At 47.7% G+C, this 22,719-nt stretch overlaps 1 protein-coding gene across 1 annotated transcript in view; it reads left to right on the top strand.

Annotated features, from left to right (window-relative positions):
- The window catches only part of LOC119403590 (myogenic factor 6), a 214,135-nt gene that overhangs the window by 43,496 nt on the left and 147,920 nt on the right, over positions 1-22,719 (top strand). Inside the window, exon 3 of the mRNA XM_037670516.1 lies at positions 7,722-7,850. Within this exon, the coding sequence (XP_037526444.1) occupies positions 7,722-7,850 (129 nt within the window). The remainder of the gene's footprint in view (positions 1-7,721; positions 7,851-22,719) is intronic.

Here is a 22,719-nt window from a genome sequence, read left to right on the forward strand (position 1 = left end):
CTCTCGTTGAGGTAGGCGGATCACTGTTCGCTTTTGAGACTTATTGTAGCGGTCGTTATGGTCAGCCGTGCTCCGCCGCCGCCACATCGGAGCCCGTCGTAGTCGCCGGCCTTGATGTGAAGTTTCGTGATGTTCCGTTACATGAAGCGACCGTTGGCCGGCGTGTGCAGTTTTTGCGGTGTTTCCGTGGGTTGCTCTCTTGCCGCCGTGATGGTTAACGGCACACGCCATTCGTACATCATGCAGCGGTGCACGGATACTTCAAGACCGAGTTCCGCAAGATTCTTCCCTGATCGAAAAAACTATAGGTGAGTATGCGGTTTGCGTTCGCAGCCACACATATATAGCTTCATTGCAGTTGGACAACAGTTGTTTTTAAACGTGACTGAATCGTGAAGAGCACGATTTTGCATCGTTGTACCAAGAAGTAACGAAAATAAAGCACTTTAGACTCATAGTTTCACTTCTGCGTCTCTGACATGACTGCTTCCTTGGAAGTGCTTTTTGCATTTTTTGTCCTGTTTATCACTCGCCTTCGTTTAAATACGCGTTTCTGAGTCTGTGTATCTCAACTTGCACTATACCGAGACGACGAAACTACGTTTGCGTGATGTGACTGCGTAATTTTTGTCGTTTGAATTCGGTTTGCAACTGCTTTTCTGCAGGACGTAAACGTTTTCTGAATTATGGAGAAGGCCACAAGTGACGCGTTTGCCCAAGGAAGGGTTAATAACTATAGAATCTGGTCTCTGCGAAGTCTCGATCCGCAACCTCAAGTGCACCAGCTTTCTACTCTGCCCCCAGTGCTTTCTTTCGGTGCGTGAATGTTATGTTCATTATATTTACTTACAGCTGAAAAAGTACTCTTTGTGTTTATGTATTACCTCTGTAATTACCTATAGAAAAACCGTTCGAAGAACCTTCATGTGTAGACATGAGAGTTGTTTTTTTCTGGTGAGCCTTGAGTATTGCAAGTGTCCAATATGCAGAATTTTATTGTTTGCGTTTATCTCAATGAAGTGCTCAGTGTACAGGGCATGACATTCTCACTTCAGTGACGTTATCTTACAGCTATGCATTGTATTCGCGGTGAAAGAAAAGCTGTGTAGTAGACTTATTTCACCTGGCCATTGGGTAATACGCGTTTCTTCGAATGTTATATGTGCTGCTGCATAAACGGACCATCGCCTTCATGCCGTTGCCGCCATCTAACTGTCAAGTAGTGGTCAAGTGCCAAACAATGTGTATTTCCCTTTTTAGTGCGATGTACTGCTTATATATATCTAGTTGTTTTGTGTTTCGTATTAGTACAGTGGTTAATAAGTAGTTCATTGCAATATTATTCCATATTTAGGTATTTTGCGCATCTTTATTGTTTTTGCCATGCACTTACATTTCGCCTACATTTCTTTAAATTTCATGACTCTGTCACATCAGCAGCTCTTGTGCACTTTGGTCAGTATTGTACTAAACACATCGTGTTACTTATATGTGTATACGTTAAAGGGCCTGCACTTTCAGTGTGTTCGATTTTTAATTTCCAATTTCTGAACTTTACAATGAACTTTTGTGCTGTTTAATCATGGACACACTGTGCATTCTTTAATTCTCTTCTTCTCCGGAACTTGTATCGTGCCCCATTATGTGCAAATCTTGAGTTTTGGAAACGGAGCAATAAAACGAAGTCACAGATATGTTGTGGGTGGAAGTCATCCCTTATGCTCTGGATCATGCAGGCTGCGTGCATTCAAACGCACTGCGCACCACGAGCGGACAGAAAAACATAAATGCGCGACCAAGCACAGCACGCGCGCACGCGAAAAAAAAAAAAAGAAACGCGCCACGCACACGAAAAAAAAAAAAAACTGCGCGCGGCATGAAAGAAGAAAAAGGAGCCGCCAAGAAAGAAGGCAAAAAAAAAACGGCACCCGACATGGGAGAGGAGAAAAAGCAAGCGCGCCCGAAAAAAAAAAGAAAAAAAAAACGCCGCGAGGAGTGCGAGGGAGGAAGCGGGGGAAGGGGGGGGGCGAGAAGAAGCGAGCGGCTGTTGTTACTGTTGCCCCGACGACGTAAAAACGCAATCGTTACGTAACCGCTGCGTCATCGCCGCCATTACAGCGCTTCCACTCGCCAGGGCCGTAACTCAACGGCTTTCTTGGCGCTCTCGGCGCAAGCGTCGCAGAACGTTTGAATTACGCGTCCCTATGGGAGGTATACGAAGAGACCTACCAGTGGTTGAGGGTGCAAGGCAGTGGTGAGGAAGAGGGTATAGATATAAATTCCGTAGCGGCCTTGGTAGAGAGTGCGTCGCTTAATTTCTGGTGCGAATGATTTGGGGATGCCCCTGCCTAAACGCTGACAAAACTTCAAAAAACCGTTTCAGGGTCCCTTAAGAAAAAAGAGACTCAAAAGAGGGTCATGGAACCGTGACTCTCTTCGGGTGTCCATCTGGCCCCTTTTGGAAGGTACAGGCAGATAAAAAGAGTTCGCATTTGGGAAGGAGTCACTGGACCCTCCTGAAGCGCGTTTCGATTGGCTTCGCTATACGGAAGAGCCGCCGTATACGCCATACATATCGCACGCTCGCCCTTTGGCGCCGTTGTGGCGCCTTGCTCGCCAACGTAGTCGGGGTTGGCGCCGGGGTGGCGCGCCGCTTTCCTCTCTCAGTCGTGTCAGTCTCCTGGTCTATTGGAATCATGGAGGAAGGAAAAATAAGGAGAGGCCCTGACGTCACATTCGTGAAGCCTCCACATCGCAAACACCCGCATCGCCTCCTAGCGAAAGAGCCTCGAAACATTTCGCGATTTCCGTCGTGTCGTTTGCAAGCGCATGCGCGATTCGAGCTGTTCGAGCTTTTTTTTTTGTTTTCGCCGTGCAAGCGGCGCCGCGGCGCAGTCGATTCACGCATGCTGCTCCTTGTGTGCGTTCTTTAGGAAAGCTACGCAATGCCCAGCTGTTGCGTATGGTTGCGTATACCCGGTGGAAATTGCGTGCACTGCGAAAAGTACCGGGTGTCACTTTTCATGTGTACGTACAATAATAATAATAATAATAATATCTGGGGTTTAACGTCCCAAAACCACCATATGATTATGAGAGACGCCGTAGTGGAGGGCTCCGGAAATTTCGACCACCTGGGGTTCTTTAACGTGCACCTAAATCTAAGTACACGGGCCTCGAACATTTTCGCCTCCATCGAAAATGCAGCCGCCGCGGCCGGGATTCGATCCCGCGACCTTCGGGTTAGCAGTCGAGCGCCATAACCACTAGACCACCGTGGCGGGGCATGTGTACGTACACGTTCGATTCATTGCTGATCACTAATGCATGGTATTTGCATGCGAAGCTCTCGGATGTGCGCTCTGTTGCTTCATTGTGTCAACTCAGAACACACGTGAACTTTTGTTTTTTGTCGTCTGACGCGCCGTACAGAACATGCGCCGAAGGCATCGTACGTTTTTAGAGGCTGTGTCGTTCAACGAAAGGGCAATAAACTTATGTTGTTGTTATCGGACTACGTGATGTATGTATTGTGCGGTGTGCGCTCGCTGCGTGCTTGTTGTGTGCGTACTGGAATTACAAACTTTACGTGCACGATCGCGTATAATATACAGCGGTGTCCTTTTCGACGTGAAGTTACGTCAACTATAGGTTGACGTTGCGCCGAATAGCTACTACGCGCTCACTCCACATACACGAACAAAGAACCGCTAATCCAGCAACAGATCGTGAAATCGGGCTACGAGAAAGGGAAGGCCTAACGCCCAGCAGAACGCGTAAGTCACTGCTAGGTGAGTTCGAATACGATGATGCAGGGGCTGAACGTTTTTGATCACGGCACGTACCGGTATTCTGTACTGTTGCAGAAAACCATTTCACAAAGAATTTCAGCACGCCGCGCTCGGGCCTGCCACGCGCGAACAGCCTCGTAAACGTCTGCTTGCAACATTTTACTGCGTGCGAACCGCACAATACGCGCTAAGTTTACGCCGGGACTACAAATCTGCGCAGAAGCTAACCACCGCGGAGAGCACGCCGCGGGGCGTCTGCTGTTTTGTTTGCCCCATACCGGTTTGTTTGCCCCATAAATCTGACGTCACTTCCGCCACACTTTTCGCAATGCATTGAAATACGATAGGGCCTCTCCTTAGTATTCCTTCCTCCATGATTGGAATGCGCTGCGTGGTTGCGTAGGTTGCGCGTCTTCGGTGGTGTTGACGCCGGCTCGAGCCGTGCACGAAGTGACGCTTGGAGGACGAAATATTCATAGAGCTGCGGACACCGACAACGGGCGCCAGTTAACGGTGAGTGTACTGCTTTCGTAGGTACTAATTATACAGCTTGAGCTTGGCGTCTGCAGCAGCTCTGCGGAACCTGCCAGCCATTTCCAACAGTAGCCTGTATCCGCGACGCTGTTGCGGATGCCCAATTAAAGCTGTCAGTTAACGAGTTGCCACCGTTATGCGCGTTGCTGTACAAGCTCCCATAAAGTGAGCGATGGAAACAATAATCGAGGGTCATTTCTTGCTGATCGCACGTCGTGTCTGCACTACTGAAGGTGCAAGATGTCGTTTTGAGATGCACTTTAGTCTACTTCATAATAACATTTCCATCGACCTTGAGTGTGCAGCGTGCTTCCACGCGTGGGAGCGTGGAAAAAAAAGAGCCTGCGTACAGAACGCTCAGACGCACTATATGTAATGGTTTTTGTTGGCTTAAAGACGGTAGTCTGAGGTGCAGATATAGTACGGTGGCTTCCAGAACGTACGCGGTAGTCATTGAAGTTGGACACGCCTCGCCGGTAAAGTGAAAAAGCTCTAGAATTTCGACGGCGCGCGTTGTTGCGGCCGCCGGCGCGCACTCTTTTCCCTCATTTCTGTTTGCTGTTTTCGTGGTTTGCATACACTGCGATGACGTTGGGCGCTATAACAGAATCGAGTGAGTGTACGTGATCGTAGGAGTTATGTGCGCTAATTCTAGCATATGACATGTCTCACCTCGACGTATGACGTCGTACGCACACGCTGGGTGTCATTCGGGCCCTAGTACTCGCATCTGTTTATCTGAGTATTTAAGGATGGGTTACGTTTGTAAAACATGCGGTCAATAACCGCTCACGGCATGCCCCTGGCTGCCGGAGGATGTGCTTTGTTGTTTTGTTGTTAGCCTTTATTATGTCTGTGTGAACCACTTATTGTGTAGGTTTTGCAAACCTTTACTGCAATTTAATTTTCTCATCATAATATCACGTTCTGTTTTCAGATACCGTTTTTCATGTGCTCACGCTGGACAGGAGCGACAACCTAGCAAGCCACAAGTCTGATGCCTCAAGCCGTCACCACTTTTTCATTTATTCTTAATCACAAGGAATAAATATGAAAACATGATTGCGATTTCTGCTGTTCATTTAGCACCATATGACACTGTGCACATCACAGTCACACATTTTAGTTGGCTATACTCATAGAAGCATGTAAATGAGGAATACCCAAACTTCTTAATTGGAAATCACAGACCATCTTTTCGCGCTTTCTATATAACTTTGCTGGAAAATATGTGTTGTTTTGGCGAGTTTTATTAAAATAATGCTAAAACTGAATTATTCTTTTTTTACAGTCGCTGGGCGGAACGGCAAGTATTATTGGACTTGCTTAAAATGAATACTCCACTATTTTCAACAGTAGTCGTGCAAAAGTAGAGCAAGGATCAAATGAGTAGCTTAAAATACTTGTGGAGTCGCTTGATGCTTCGGTGTGGGTCCCTTGACCCCCCTAGCAGAGTTACCGGCAAGAGTCGTCTGACTCCTTATAAGTGGTAACGTGATCCTCCCGACGAGAGTCTTTGCACTCTTCCTAGAGGGTCAGGGGACTCTCCTAGAGCGAGCTGACCCTGACCCACCAAGAGATTCACCGTGACTATTTAAAGAGAGTCCTATACGTGGCAAGTCAGAACTCTCCGAAAAGAGTCACGCATACTCTTTTTTTTCTTAGAGTGTACCCGTTCTAAGGCAACCCGATCTCGCTTCAAACAGTAAAGCACTTCCCCTTGAATTATCGTAAAATGCCTCCCTCCTTATTTCATTTTTGCCCTTTCGGTAGTTACTCAAAGCCGGTTTTTTCTCCATAGCTGCCGTCCAGTAAATTCTCTCCGCCTCTCTGACTTTTCGCTTAGCGCTCTTTGTGAACATACTGCTTACACTACCAGCCATATATTTACTAGTGAGCCTCCTAATTCTTTTTCTCCACTCTGTGTCCACGCTCTTCCTATAAAAATTACGGAACACCTTCTCTGCCCATCTACTCTCCTTCATATTCCTTAGCCTTTCTTCGAACCTTATTTCGCTCTGAGCCTCCCTCGCCTCAAAACCTGCCCATCCCATATCGCCCTTTACAGCCTCATTTGTCGTCTTCCCGTGAGCACCCAACGCGAGTCGTGACACAGTCCTTTGATTTATATCCATTCCCGATTGCACCTCTGCCCTCATGCACATCACTGAATTCCCAAAAGTAAGCCCCGGAACCATTACACTTTTCCACAGACCTCGACATCTGATATGTGTGCAGATGTGTGCTAGCGCCCCCTACCATTTACTCTGGTGAGGGCGCTTGTGTTACATTGGCAGATTTCCTTCCGTTGCTCACCGCCGGAGTGGAGTGCTCCGGCGCAGAGTTCGTCGGCAACTCCGAATCCGCCAATGGAATTCAACATAAGTAGGGGGGGAATAGCAGGGGGAAGAAGGTACGTTCCGCGCGCCTCCTGACCTTGAGCAGATTTTCTTTTTCTTTCTTTGAACGCGTGGCGTACTTTAAGTGCAATCGCGGGCGCGCGGGCGGGTGAGTGGCGGCCTCTAGCGGCGGCCGCAGTAGCTACTGAGCGCGCCATGTTAAAATCAGCCAATGGCGTGGAACCTGCCTGAGACACCGTAAGCATCATTTTTCGACGAGAGATGAGGAAGCGCTTTTAGCTGACTGCGAATTCATTGGAAATCCCAGGCCGCGTACTGCGCTATAATGTTTGGCACGCGTGTTCTCGGAGCTTCGACTATCGATCGGCAGCGTTTTCTGGCCATGCTGAAAAAGTGTTGCAGGGCCCCTTTAAAGGACCAGGGGAGCTCGAAATTAATCCGTGATAAACCACTACGGCCGGAACAATAGTGATATTGTTGTTTTGGGGCGTAAAACTCCAGAAATTATTGTTATTATTCGATACCGTAGTGAAGCGCGCCAGAATTTTTTACACATTGTTGGTATTGACTCACGCTTAAAGCTCTAATCACGAGAATTAGGTGGCAATGTTTTATAAATTTGCATGATATCAGATGTTTCGTAGAATGAAAGCAGCAGTCCCTATTAGAAACCTTGGGTTTTTGAAGACAAGATGAATTGTGTTCGACAAAGAATTGTTTTTGCAACGTTCCTCACGCAGGCAAGTCCACTTCTTAGAACATTAGCTCTAAGCTCAGACTGTGCTACTTGCTCGCTGAATGTTTAGTCATATTTCGAATAGGCACATATAGAAGTGTCTGTGCTTTACGTTTTCGTACCGTCCGAGACTGTTCTCTTAAGTACCGTTCACGATGAATTGCCGCATACACGTCGGCTCGTTATTCAGGAACGGAGTGCATTACGCAAGCACGATCGCTGGTTCCTTTTTGTTGTTTTTACGTTCGTTTTGGGACGCCCTTTGCCTGACTTATTTGACTTCACTTCTTTCTCACGCAGGTCGAAATATTGCGCAATGCCATCGAATATATTGAAGGGCTGGAAGATCTGCTCGAGGCGGCTGACAGTGCACGCACGACCAACAAGCTTTTTGAAACATCTAAGCCCGTTTCAGCGAAACCACTGCAGGTACGTCGACATGTCTCATAATTTTCAGAGAAACGAAACGGAATGTAAAACGTTCCTTCCGACACAGCTCTCCATTCGATTCTGCGCTTTGGTATCTGGAAATTTTATCGCGAATACAGCAATACACTGAGACAGTTCTTATGCGGATTCTGGTGAAATTTACATGTGCACCAGAAACCGCACACCTTATTGGTGCGCATAGCGCCAATAACATCTTCCAGCAAACCTGCTGTCTGCTCCTCGTTTTCAAACTAAGATGCTTTAAGGGATGGCAAGCTCGCATCGCCGATGTATTAGCTTAGTGAAAGCAGTAAACGCGTTAGTATTCTGCGTTCATTGTTGCAACTATTTGTAACATGAACGAACGCTGACGAATTTTAAGGGCTCGCTTTTCTTTGCTAGACACAAGAATAATGAGAACTTACAGACAAGAGAGAGAGATAATAACCTGTAATGAAATTCCCGGAGAGGTTAGCCTGGTTTGTCACCTGGCTTGCTACTCCAGGGGTCGGGCAATGTCGTTGATATATACAGCGATCACATATACACACAAATAGTACGTACAGTCACAAACGCACATATATACACAAACTAGTCATTCACAAACTTTCGTTAAGTCGAGTGTTCCTCAAGAACACCAACAGCGCTTTTGTATTGCGCATCGTATAACCGCTGTCTTGCCACGGGCCGAGAAGGTGCCGCAGCTCCAAGCTCGAGCCGGGTTGCAAATGAAGTGCTGCCTTCAAAATCTGTCGTTCGGCATCGTAACAGCAACAGTCGCAGAGTACGTGCTTTAAGTCTTCCCGGGTATTACATGTGGTACACGTGGGCGAGTCCGACTACCTGATCTTGTGCTTAAAGTATTTCGTATAGGCAACGTCGAGATTCAGCCGGTGAATGCACGTTTCATCTTGCCTGGTTAGTCCTTGTGGCATATAAAAGCTACACGTCGGGTCTATTCTGTGCAGCGGTCCATACTGGATACTTGCAAAGCACCATATTGTTCTCTGCAGATTCCGCACGAACGCAGATACCAAATTCGTTGCGTCTTTTCTTGAAAGAGGAATGCCGATTTTCTGGAAGCGGAGCCAGCAGGAACATTCCCTTCTAAGCCGCAGTGAGCTGGTAGCCACTACAGTACAACGTCGTGGTGTAGTTAAACAGCAATATTGCCTAGGCGCATGATGTCCTGGACTAGTTGATCTTGCCTACGCGGTGATTTCAAGGACTGCAGTGTGGCTCGTGAGCCGGAGAATATCAAGAAGGCCAAGGAAAGTATAGGGGATGTTATTTGTAGTCCACTAAAGTGGACGAAAAGATAACTTGCCGCCGGCAGGGACCAAACCTGCGACCTTCGAATAACGCGTCCGATGCTCTTCCGCTGAGCTACGGCGGCAGTCACCACTTCATGGGGTAGTGGTGTAGTTAAACAGCAATATTGCCTAGGCGCATGATGTCCTGGACTAGTTGATCTTGCCTACGCGGTGATCATTAGTCAGCGCCGCTAGTAGCCATGGCAGCAAGTTATCTAGTGAATAGTTATGGCGGCAAGTTATATTTTCGTACACTTTTCTTTCTTCACAATTGCACCATAATTACTACAAATAACATCCCCTATACATTCCTTGGCCTTCTTGTTAGTTCTAAATATTTTTAACATGGTTATAGTTACATGAATATTCAGCATCGTGGCGTAAAGCCTTTTACTGTGGGAACAGTAATAGGGTAGCGAGTTTGGTGAGTTGGAAAATACTCATGACGGCCAGCGCAAACGGAACACGGACGAGAAAAAGAAACGACGACAGAGGCGCTGTCTAACAACTGAATGTTTATGAGACAAAACACCAAAGATATATTGGGTAAGAAAGATTAACAACAAAACATTGCCCCCCCCCCAAAGATAACCAAAAACCACAGCAATAATATCGTGTGTAGAATATCAGAACACCGCAGGTTCCAGGAAAGCCACTTCCTCGCCAATCAGAGCAATACACGGGCAGCTCACGCACGTTTCTTTTTTTTTTAACACGAAAGTGTTTTAGGACAGGGTGTACCACGGGTCCACTGACGTATTTCCGTCATGCATATGACGATGTAGAACATACACTAACATATGGCAAAAAAAAACTAGAAGAAAAAGTTCCGTCACCGGGAATCTCACCTACGACACTCGCTCCGAGCGCGCGGCTCGAACCGACTCGGCCAAAGACAGCAGGTTCTTCTGCTTACTAACGGCGAGCTGTTTATACACCATTTACAACTGGCGGTGGTCAGAGATTGGTGGCACTTCAGCGTGTTCTCGTTATCACTAACAAGATGGCGCGAAGAGCTCGAAGGGCGCGCTTTAAAGAACGTCGGCCCGCGCGTTGCGAAGACCACGCGCCTCCACAGGGCATAGTCGCTCTTGGCGCGCGCTTATCTCGCGATGGGGCGTTTGTACGCCTTGTGTTCTCACCGCCAGTTTGCACTGAAGTTCCAGAGGGCACGAAGGTCACTTGTTATGCCTTTCCGGGGGCAACGCCGCTGCACCCGCACCATTTTTTCACTCCTGCTTCAAGCGGTGCAACAATCGCTGCGAAATAGACCCAAGAGCCAAGGGATGGAAACCGGCCGCTTCTGATCTCTCCACCTGACGCATGAAGCTTTCGCGCATAGCATACGGACAGGACTTCTTAACAGCTGAAGAACGACATGCCATGGCCAACCCATCCTTGACAACTTTTGAATGAGCGGACCTATAACTTAGAAGTTGTTTTACAGAACGGGGTTGGCGCCCCCAGCAAAGGTGTGTTACTGGGAATAGCGTGCGTAGTTCAAGAAATGGGGTCTAACCTTCACCTCAGAAGTTCCAAGGAACGACGTTTTACAAGTGTTGTTTCTTTCTCTCGTCCGTGTTCCGTTTGCGCGGGTCGTCATGAGTGTGGGAACAGTGTACGTTTGCTATTGTGATATGTTGTCTGTTGCAAATTTGTGCGTTATTGAAAACACGTTATTGAACGTACCCCTTGTACATTCTGAAGAGTGTACGACGCCCTCACACGCGTCTTTGGAACATCAAGCGCTGCACCACGATACAATGCAGGGTAGAAAACAAGAGCAATGGAAACGAGTGGCCCCGTGACATCTTGTTCATTAAGACGAAGACCTGATCAGACCATGGCCTTGACAAACGCGGTGTGCTGCACAATAACTCACGTGCCCTTAATGAAGATTACGTAGGATATCGAGGTTCGAGGAGGATTCGAATCCAGGTACACGGCGTCCCAGTCGAGTATTCTAACAAAAAGCTGCGCCAGCGCTTGAAACCGCTTTGTAAAAAGGCCCTACACAGTCGTCATGTCAGGCAAAGATTCACGTTAACGGATGCAATACTGCGTTGCAGAAGCGTAGAATCGCAGCAGGCGTCAGTCACGCCATATGAATCGCATAACAACTAGAGTGTGGGGTTGAAAACTGCCAACCCATTACGAAGAACAGAGCTATTTTGCATCAATCCCCAGCATCAACAATGACGTTGGCGTTAAAAACGCGGCGTGCGGAAGAAAGAATCCCGTGACGACGATGATAATGATAATTATGGCTTACGCTTCCGGGTCGTCTTAGGCGAATACACACTTGACTTGGTAACTTTTTGAAGGCACTGTATACATACTCCCGCGTACGTATCTCCTCGCCTCGACACGATGACAAACAGATGTGGTAGATAGCCGAGTTGAGAGGCGATGCACGATGGGCCGACCTTTTAAGCATTGTATGTAAGTCTTGCATCACGTTGTGATAGGTGCGTCCGAGCAAGCTGGTGTACTCTTTAGGCTCATTTTTCTAGAATGAAACTTCCAGATATATGAGCAATGCAACAGCCGTGGTTCTTATGTATCATGTATGACCTTTTGTAAAGAAAGCTCTCGATTCGATATTTCACCGTTAGAATTGCTGTAGTGAGCCGAACTTCGAGCTTTCAGTGGGGATTTACCTGCAAGCGTCTTACAAAGTTAGCTGACATGAATGTATTTGCACCGAGAAAGGAAGTGAATAGGGTCCTCTACTTATGTTGAGAAAGAAGGAATTATGCAGTCCGACTGGGAAGAGGCACTCAGGAGCTCCGAGCTCCACCACCAACTTAAGGCAGTCCAGAGGGCCCAGGAACTGGCGGAACGCCACCACGTTCCCGCCCCGACTCGGGCGTCGCCTACGGTAGCGGCTGCTAGGGTGTCCCCCCCTGGATCCCCCAGCGGCTTAAACTTCTCATGAGCTATGAATAAAGTTCTTGACTGACGGACTGACACTATAATATAAAGTAAATAAAGTTTTGCTATATTTAAGCTAGGCCGTTTGGAATTGCCACAGAAATTCGGTTAGATGACACCAGTAATAATGCACAGCAATGATGCATTAGAAGGATGCATTAGTAATGCATTGCTCATGATGATATTACTACTTACGAAAGATGCATTAGTAATGATGCATTAGATTGGACAGTGATGATGCAGTGAATTTGCTTTAAACACCTACTTTAACATTACATGAATTAAATAGTCAACTACGCGCCAAAATCACATTCACACAGAAGAAGAAACACAAGACAGGACGGGCGCTCACTTACAACTGTTTATTCCTTGAGGTAACAGGCTAATAGGCACCCACTTCTCTTCAACACATGCGCAACATGCTCGCTTACCTAATCATGCTATCGGACACATTCTCTCTAGATACCGTACTTCCGAGTCATACAGGCTGAGTGACGTCTCGCTAACACAATTGATACCCCGTTTCTTTATGTGATATGCCTCCAAAATTTCCCGCGCTACCTTGCTTTTACTTTTTCCCAGGATCCTAATCTGCGTGAAGCATGGTGTGCATCCACATGAAGCGACATGCGCGCTTAAATGCGCACCGTCCTTATTCTTTACCGTGAGAGCAAGTGCGCCACCGGAGTGGTTTACGAGATACCCCTATCGTGCGGGAAGAGCTATGTTGGCCAAACGGGGCGCTGCGTCAATGATCGAGCGAGGGAACACGCTCTCACGGTAAAGAATAAGGACGGTGCGCATTTAAGCGCGCATGTCGCTTCATGTGGATGCACACCATGCTTCACGCAGATTAGGATCCTGGGAGAAAGTAAAAGCAAGGCAGCGCGGGAAATTTTGGAGGCATATCACATAAAGAAACGGGGTATCAATTGTGTTAGCGAGACGTCACTCAGCCTGTATGACTCGGAAGTACGGTATCTGGAGAGAATGCGTCCGATAGCATGATTAGGTAAGCGAGCATGTTGCGCATGTGTTGAAGAGAAGTGGGTGTATATTAGCCTGTTACCTCAAGGAATAAACAGTTGTAAGTGAGCGCCCGTACTGTCTTGTGTTTCTTCTTCTGTGTGAATGTGATTTTGGCGCGAAGTTGACTATTTAATTCAGACATGTACCAACTAGCCCGACAGCGAGTTCTACTAACATTAGATGACACGTGAAATATGAGAAGTAGCTCATGTGGTAAATCACTTTTCCGATGTGTTCCATGTGCATTTCAGGCTCGTCGGGATTCACCAGTTTTTAAGATGTAGAAACAGACGGGACAAAATGCAAACACACTGTCAGTGCGATTTACACCCGGCTTTTGCACGGCTTATTACCGGCTCATTCCTGGATATGCTTCTATAGGCCAGTAGACACACCGGGAATTGGTTGGTTTATGGGGTTTAACGTCTCGAGGCAACTGAGGCTATGGAGACACCATAGTAGAGGTCTCCGGATAATTTCTACCACCTGGAGTTGTTCAACGTGCCCTAAAATGGCACAGTGCACGGGCCTCTAGCTTTTCTCCTGCATCGAAACGCGACCGCCTCAGCCGAGAACGAACCGGCGTCTTTTGGGTGAGCAGCCGAGCACCGTAACCGCCATGCCACCACGTCGGCGTCTATACCGGGAAGTGATTAGGCAAATGTGTGAAGTATAGCAAGTCTGGGCTAGAATAACGGAGGAGGTGCTTGAATGTCTTTTCATGGTCACGAGTCCAATTGGAATCGGAGGCCTAAACATGGAGTATGCATGCATGTCATACAAGAAGTTATGAGACTTGACCGCTTTAAATGTGCCACGAACAACAACGCTCACGTATACATCTCAAGAAACCATATGCCTCAGCAAGAAGAAGTTGGGGACTCCTAGACCTTCAACCCTGAGTTTTCCTAGTCCATCTCCCGTCCTTTTTTTTATCTCTGTCTCATACAGCTGCGGGAGGATCCCACCACGGTGACATGTTATCATTGTTAATGACACCCTTTGGAGCCGTTTTAGTGGAAAGACATTCTTGCTCGTTCCCCACTTCGTCCGAAAAAAAAAGAAATGCTTCGCGCTAGCGTTGTCATCAACGTGTCCAGAGTCTCAGAATAGCAGCATCTTGCAGATGATGGAGGACGCCGTTTCCCCTTCGTTTCCTGGCTTAACGTTACGCTTTCTTTCTTCAAGCACACTTCTTTTTTGTTTCTCCACTTCCCTCTGCGCTGCGAACAGCGGAACAACTCCGAACCTTGTTCTTCAAGAAGGTGACACGGAAAGCGTATACAGAGAAGGGATACAGAGCACCCGCTCCGGCGACTTCCGTTGTGCTACGTATATGCACAGCCTCGTCTTTATTCGGCGGAAGACGGCGTTTGGGGTGGTACTATCTCGTCGTGGCCTATGCGCGAACGACGAAGTGTAGTATTTACTCTCGCTTTGTGACGGCCTCGACAAATCCTGCTCCTAATGATAAGCGTTTTTCTTGGCAGACATTTTTCTTTCTCAGCTAAAAGGTTCGTTGTATATTTTCCGCTTCTACTTGAGGCTATAGAGTTGCGCCTTGTGCTCGTTGAGTAAGGATAAATTACTTAGAATAACGAGGAAGAGGTGAACGCCCCTACTCGAACCAGACAAGGAAATGACGTGGCAGGAAAAACAGCGAGATGTGATAATTTCACCTTCCCCAGTCAAGATTTGACTTGCGGCTACTACTAATCATTCCACATTACGCCTTATTTCGAGCCAGAACATCTGTTCCGTTTACTGTATGCAAATATGAGAGATGTTGAACTTCAGGTGCTGTTGACACCGTTAACGAGCAAAATGTGTGTGCCCTATATATGCCCGACTATGTGAATGCTCAACTACCTAACCACGTCTTATTCGTATCCTCCATGAGATAACGCTCGCTCTATGGTGCCTACCAACCAATCGTACCAATCGTCAACGCCACCTGTCCTCTTTGATACATCTCTGTATGCCAACTGGACTCCGCCGAATAGAGGCCACACTGCTTTATCGCTTATGGCTAGGGGTGGCATTTACGAAGTCCTATTCCTTTCGGATTGGAATGGCCGACAACGCTCTGCGATGCCTGTCGTTGCGAGGAGACGCTACACCACGGCTTATGCGACTGTCCGGCATATAATGTTCAGAGACAGTCACTGGCGTCCGTTCTAGCACGCCTTGACAGTCGACAAATGTCTGTTCAAACAGTTCTTGCATGTCGTCAACAGAAGACATCACAGCTGAAGGCGACGAAGGCACTGCTGAGGTTTTTAAGAGAGACGAACTTGGACAAACGACTGTGACAGAAATGCCGCGTACCACGCAAGAGTGACCGACTGATTCTGTGTGTGCAGTGTCATGTGCTATGTTTCACTCTCTCTTTCCTCTCTATCTTTAAATCTCCCCCACCCTGTCCTCATGTGCAGGGTAGCAAACCGGTTGTCCTATACTGGTTAACCTCCCTGCCTCTCGTTCTCCATTGTGTCTTCTCTGCTATACCGAACACTGGTCATCAACTCCATCATCTTCGTTGAATATGATCCCTGTGGTCTTTACATTTGTTATCTGTCGTTGTTCTTGCTAGTTTTTGGGCTGTTCCATCGTTTACCTAAGTAGTTACGCTTAAACAAATCAACACAGCTGAAAGGATTCTCGTACAACCCAGTTTTAAATGCGAATGCATTTCTTAGTCGGGCTATGTCAGGCATCGGTGTCCGCGCGCCGGCAGGTGTTATCTCTCCGCTCTCACTCCCTCTCCCATAGCAACAGCTGCGGGCGCGCGTGCTTATCCTCGCCCCTAGCAACAGGAACAGGTGGTGCGGGCGGAGTAGCGGAGAGTGAGTGGAGAGGAGGAGCGCGCTCTGGCGTGTGAGGGCGCTCGCATCGCGGGAGCTCGGCGGAGCTCCCACTTGTGTGGAGAGAGTGTAGGAGAGGGTAGGTGCAGTGCTTCGCCGCTCCTTCTCTCACCGTTCGCTCTCTCTCCTCCCTGCGCCCCACTCTCCCGTCCGCTGGAGTGAAGCGCGCACCTCACTCTCGACCGTTCGTTCGCTGGGCGCCTCTCAAGGCGATCGCAGAAGTCGGTGAAGGCGAATGTCTGACGGCGTCATTAATTTACGCCATTAAAATTACTACGCCGTGTACTCTCGCGCAAGAAATGCATTCGCATTTCCTCACGATTCCCTTCGGGGACGTGGGGGCATTTTTTTGCTTCTAAGCAAATATCATTTCATGCTATGCGTGGCCCACACGTATTCTCTGCTGAAAAAAAAAAACGATATCTAATCTCGCATTCACAGGAGTGGTTCATCACAGAAAAGAGAGAGGTGTCTGCATAGAGGAAGTTAAATCTTTGTTGGACATTAACAAATACAATTTGCACAGTGCGTATTACTAACTCCATCATCTTCGTTGAATATGATCCCTGTGGTCTTTACATTTGTTATCTGTCGTTGTTCTTGCTAGTTTTTGGGCTGTTCCATCGTTTACCTAAGTAGTTACGCTTAAACAAATCAGCATGGCTGAAAGGTCGACATGACGGCCTTCTACGTGGATACAGCAACGTGAGCACAATTGCCACTATGTATGCAGGGTAGCGTTGAGAACCATCAGCAAAACCTTGTCGTAGCTGGAGCAGTTGATGTAACAACTGGACACCGCAGGAAGCAAGTGCCTAATCACGGCCATTCAAAAGTCATACAAGTGAAGCCGAAGTGGCTGCACGTAAATCGCTTCGCTAAACTGAGGTCTTCCCGAAACGCGCACTCTTTGCGTGTCACTGCCGAAAGTACGAACATTTTGGTCCTTCTCGCAGTCCTGTGATACAGCCCGGTAACATGCGGTGCGCTGAGCATCGCAAATGCGAGCGGCGCAGTTTGTAGTGCGCATCCATCTAAACAATAGCGCGGCAACACAGACATGAAGGAAGACACAACGGGATGGGTGCTGACTCACTACTAAGAAGTTTATTAAGAAGAACACGCACTTTTGCACAGGATCTTCTGACGTGCACTGCAAAACCTGTCTTTAAGATGAATGCTAACCAACTCCCAATTGTCTGCAAAAATGTTCCAAAAGCCGGGAGAGTTCATGATTAAAACAGATACTCCGACTTAACACAACAAAATATAACAAAAACTACACAGACGTTTCGCCACCTATGCGGGTGGCATCTTCAGTATGAACTGGCACCGAATGAGCGAAGGTAACCCAGTCTATTTCTAGTCTCGTATGTCTCTGTACACATCCGGTAGGGGGCCACGGCCGCTGTTGCACGCCGACCTGTCACGGTGAATGAACCACGACTCGAGAAGCTTTCTCTTGCCCCACCTTTGTTCCCGAGCCAGCGTCGTCGCATTACTGAAGTCGAAGGCATGCCCCGTCGTCCAGCAGTGTTCGACGAGTTCGCTCTTGGAATGCGTGGCATGGGTGGCTTTGGCGACGTCCCCTTTGTGCTCTTTGAACCTCGTTGACCGCTTCCTGCCTGTTTCGCCGATGTATGTAGCGTCGCAGTCCCCGCACGGTACCTTGTAGACGACCCCGCTTTGATCGTTCGCAGGGGTGCGGTCTTTAGGCTTAGTGAACACGTTTCCCAAGGTACAATGAGGTCTGAAAACGGTTTTAATGCCCAGCGGACGAAGTGCTCTCCGAACAGAGTCTGAGACGCCCTGGACGTAAGGAATGGAAACAATGGATGTTGTGTTCTCTCGTGCCGCACTTCTTGTTCCCCCTCGCGTACGTCTCATGGTGTCGTTGATAAAGGTCCTCGGGTAATGCCTTTGCTCCAACGCACCGACCACATTTTCCATCTCATGTCGCCGCAAGTGCTGATCAGAACACACAGTATCGCAACGGGACAAGAACGTCCTCACGACGGACCGTTTGTGCTCGGCCGGGTGATGTGAGTGGAAGGACAAAAAGCCTCCGGTATCGCATTGTTTCCGGTACACTGTTGTTTCCACCCTGCCATTACAAGCCCTGCGGACAAGTATATCCAAAAATGGCAAGGCATTATCCTTCTCTACTTCATAGGTAAACTTAATGGCAGGATGTACGCCGTTCAGTGCCTCGTGGAAAGCAACCAGATTTGCCCTCTTCAGGATGACGAAAGTGTCATCAACGTACCTACGGTATAGTTTCAACTGAAAAGGTAGAACCTCCAGCGCCCGTGTTTCGACGTGCTCCATCACTAAGTTGGCCATGGTGACGGAGACTGGACTTCCCATAGGGCAACCTTCAATTTGGTGGTAAACTGTGTTGTTGAAACTAAAGTACGTTTGTTTCAGGCAAAACCGCAACAAAATTACGATGTCCTCCACCGACATCGACGTACGACTTTGCAAATTCCTGTCTTCTTTCAAACGGGCCTCCGCAACCTCAGTTGCCAGGACAACAGGAACATTTGTGAATAAAGAAACAACATCAAACGACACCATCACATCATCATCATCAAGCTGCTGTGTACGCACGACAGTCGCAAATTCCCGAGAGTTTTTGACTGATCGGCCATTGTTCTCGGTTAACGGTCTCAGCAACCCAACCAGAAACTTTGACAAGTTGTAAGTTGGTGACCCAACGAAGGACACGATAGGGCGAAGAGGACAGCCCTCCTTGTGAACCTTGGGCAGCCCATAAATTGTTGGCGTGGCCCCATCCGAAGAAAACAGTCGGCGGTACAACGCTTGATCAATGATTCCCTTGTTGCGCAGTACCCGTAACTGTTCCACCAGTTGTCGTTCCGATTTTGCTGTCGGGTCACGGGTTAGCTTCACAAAATGCGAGGAATCGCTCAAGATGTTGCACATTTTCTCCTCATAGTCCCTTCGGTCTAGCAAAACCGTGCCTTTTCCTTTATCAGCCGAAAGGATGACGATAGAATTGTCTGACTTGAGATCCTTGAGCGCATCGCGTTCCTCAGCGGTAAGGTTCGTACGAGGGCTTTTGGCACCTGCCAGGACACTGACGATTCGGCTACGAGCCAAGTTCACCCCCGTTGTGTCCTGAATGTGCCGCAACTTTTCCTCAACCTCCGCGATAATGTCCCGTTTCGGCACTCTTTGTGGGGCTATCGCGAAGCTCAGGCCTTTCGACAGCAGACTGATGTGGTTGTCTGACAGTTGCCTCGAAGAAAGGTTGTGTACCGCTCTGAAACCGCCACGTTCCGGCCAGGGTTGCCACTGACTTTCGAGCAAATGTCGCCAAACAACGAGCAGAAAGTCGCCAAAAGTCGCAATTTTTTTAGAAATTTCGCCAAAAAAGTCGCCATTCTAGATGTGTGCGGCATATCCTAGTAATAGGAATTTTCACTGATGTATAGCCCCGTAGAATACAGTGCCATTCAAAGCCCTTAAAGTATCTTGACATTTCTCAATACCAGGCGCATCGCCCCTTCACCATGGGAGTGCTTGGTGCACCTGGTTCTCCGACTAGCCGCAAGATGTGCGCGGAGGCGCAAGTATGAAAGGATAAAACGCTCATGATATCCTTCCATCCCTGTCCGCTCGTTTCAAAGGTAAAAGTGTGGTAAACCTTGGGCGAAAGCCGCGAAGGCGTTGTTTGTAGACAGCTTTACATCCCCTCATATGAAAAAAAAGAATTAACAGGTTTATTGAAAGTAGTAAGACAGAATTCTTACAGGTATCGTTCATTAGTGAGTCTTATACCTTTCAGTGTGAACTAATATGATACCGGACGCCACTGTCCCTTTCATATATAATCACTTATATCTACCCGCGTCAATCCACTGCGTTATAATTGAACAGGTAGACATTGTAAAATGTTATATAGCAATTGTTTTCATTGCGCACGCTCACCGAGAACAGTAGAAAATGCCTGAATAAATAATTTTTTATTGCACGAACACCTGCGTATCCGCCCATCTTCGCTATACGAGCTCGATTAGGGGATACTGCAGTGGTGAATAGGTCGCCAAGCTATTCAGAATAGTTGGAGCTTTGGCGGAACAAATGGCCGGAACACACGACCAACCCGTCATCTAGCCCCTTCAGAAGCGAAACTTTAGCGAAGCTCTGAAGCATCTAGATGAATCTAGATGAATTGAGTTAGAAGCATCTAGATGAATTGAGGAGATACACACGAGTTACAGGACGGACATACAGAACGGCGCGTAATGTGCACCTCAAAACCCAGAAAAAAAAGTACAGAGAATAGTGCCGCTCATTCGTTGGGAAGGCACTGAGCTTAGGATGCATAACTCAGTGGAGGCCTAAGCTGAAAATCGCCAAAAATTCGCCATGTCGCCATTCATAATTTTAGGTCGCCACGGGCCTCTCAAATTCGCCAATTTGGCGAAAAGTAGCCACCATTGGCTACCCTGGTTCCGGCTGACGATGATGTAATAATCGAGCAAGTTTGTGGCGATGGACCTCGATGCATTTGTTCCTTTCTAAATCCTCAGCTTGCTTGCGCGCCCTGATAATGTCGTGGAAATCATTGGGACGGAGCTTTGTCTTTCCTACTAAACATTTTAGTAATGTACAACCGGTACGTGCGATTGCGGTATGCTGCTCGTTAGCGCGACGCTCGATGCTCCAACACGCTCACCTTCATGTGATTCAACTGTTGGAATCGCTCAAAATGCCGCTCAACGCAGCGGCATTTTGATTTGGCGCCATCGCAAGGGAAACAGTGGGCGGCGCGCAAACATAGCTAGTGATGCCAGTTTAAAATGCATCTGACATAACACACGTGGAATGGAATACATGCTTCAGAGATACCTCAAAACAAGCCTCCGTCGGTCATAGACGTTCCCACAGCCAGTGCTGGGCAGTATCGAAGATACATGTATCTTTGATGCTGTCTTAGATACTATTTGGGTATTTTGTATCTGTATCGCGATACGTCTGGCAAAACAATATCTGTATTACCGATACATTCGATAATGTATCTTGTATCTTAAGATACAAGGTACTGCTACCGCGACACAACCGTGCGAAACAATAATCGCTGGCCAAACTCCGCTCCTAACCCTATTGAAAATTAATCCACCATGAGGAATGGTGGATTCCACCATCCACCATTATGGTGGATTATGGTGCTGGAAGATGGTGGTACGTGGTGTATGCTGGATGCTGGAGAATGATGGAGCGTAAAACGGCTCTGTATACAGCGTCGGCACCATCGTGCCTAGCCGTCACGCATAAATAATTGTATAGAAGGCGATGTAGAAAGCACTAGTACAATAAAAAAGAAAAAAATCCGTATGCAAAAAAAAAAAGAACTTCCGCTACCGGGAGTCGAACGTCGGACCTGCGGATCCCGAGCGGAGCACTTTACCACTACGCCACGCTTTTTTTTTTTTTTTCTTTATTACCACTACGCCACGCTGACATTTGCTTAGCGACTTGCAAAATGACTAGTCAACATACTAATACACCGTTTGGCTTCAGCTTTGTATGTCTCGTACTAGAGACAAACGCGATCTTCACATCCTACTAAAATTTGCGTAGTTATTAAACGCAAACAAACTGCTGCCGGTAACGAATGGCACGTCGATAATGGCAACAGCGCTAACTTTCTTTTACAATTCACAACGTAACTCCAAAGAATTATGTCAAGTGGAGCGAGGAGCACGAGTATAGTCAACCGGGTGTTACTGCGAAGTTTTAATAGCCGTTTCTCGCTTTTTCCAAAGTGCGACATGTGCAGAGGCTTTCTGTCGACTCTAATCTCATTCGATAAATACGCGCGTACAATTGATTGAGTATTGTGATTTTTTTTGCGCAACGTACAGCGCAGTCGTGCCAGCGCACTGATCTGACGCTGTATCATTAGCTACAACTGCATAACAGCTGGGCCAAAACAAGTGCAGTGCGCGGGAAAATTATGCCATCATATTGGTTCAGTAAGGCGTACCAATTGACAAGTCTGTGTTCTCGCATACGTGTCAGAGAAGCGCCGGCGAGTGCGACCGGCGGCGGTTGGTGACCGGAGGCCTTTGCTGGAAGCGCGTCGCATCTATGCTCATCGCTTCTTGTGCGGACACCGTACAAGACAAAAATGCTTCATTTAGGTTAGCCGTTGCCACAGGTGTGCTGTAAAGTCATTCGTACTCATCGGAATCGTGTATACTGAAACCCAGAAGCGCCGATAACGCGTAGACGGACTCGGTCGCTACGCTATGCCTAACCTTTGGTGGCAATCATGGTGGTAGAATATGATGGTGGAAGTCATACTTGGTTGGGCTTATCTCGACGCAGGCCGAAGGTAAAAGTTTGTGCGTTTTAGCTTTGCATGCATTTTCACTATTACCTTGAAGTGCCGCTGAGGTAAGTGAGTGTGCAAGAATTGCCGGAGTTGCGTTTCAAGCGTGGCTGTATCAAGCGGAAGCTGTTTTCTGGTCTCCCCGCTGGAAGGACTCATTTACTTCTCGGCAAATGCGCGGCGATGTAACACAGTTACTAACGCTGTTCACACCGACACCTCTATACTTGTAAAAATGACTATAAAGCAACACATCGCGGATGTAAACCTGATAAGTACGTGCGTAAAATGTAAACATTCACGGCTGCTGTGCTCAGAAAACTTGTGGCGGTTATTAGCGCCGCATGAATAAAAAAAAAATAGTG

Source organism: Rhipicephalus sanguineus, chromosome 8, assembly GCF_013339695.2.
Source record: "Rhipicephalus sanguineus isolate Rsan-2018 chromosome 8, BIME_Rsan_1.4, whole genome shotgun sequence".
NCBI classification, from domain to species: Eukaryota; Metazoa; Arthropoda; class Arachnida; order Ixodida; family Ixodidae; genus Rhipicephalus; species Rhipicephalus sanguineus.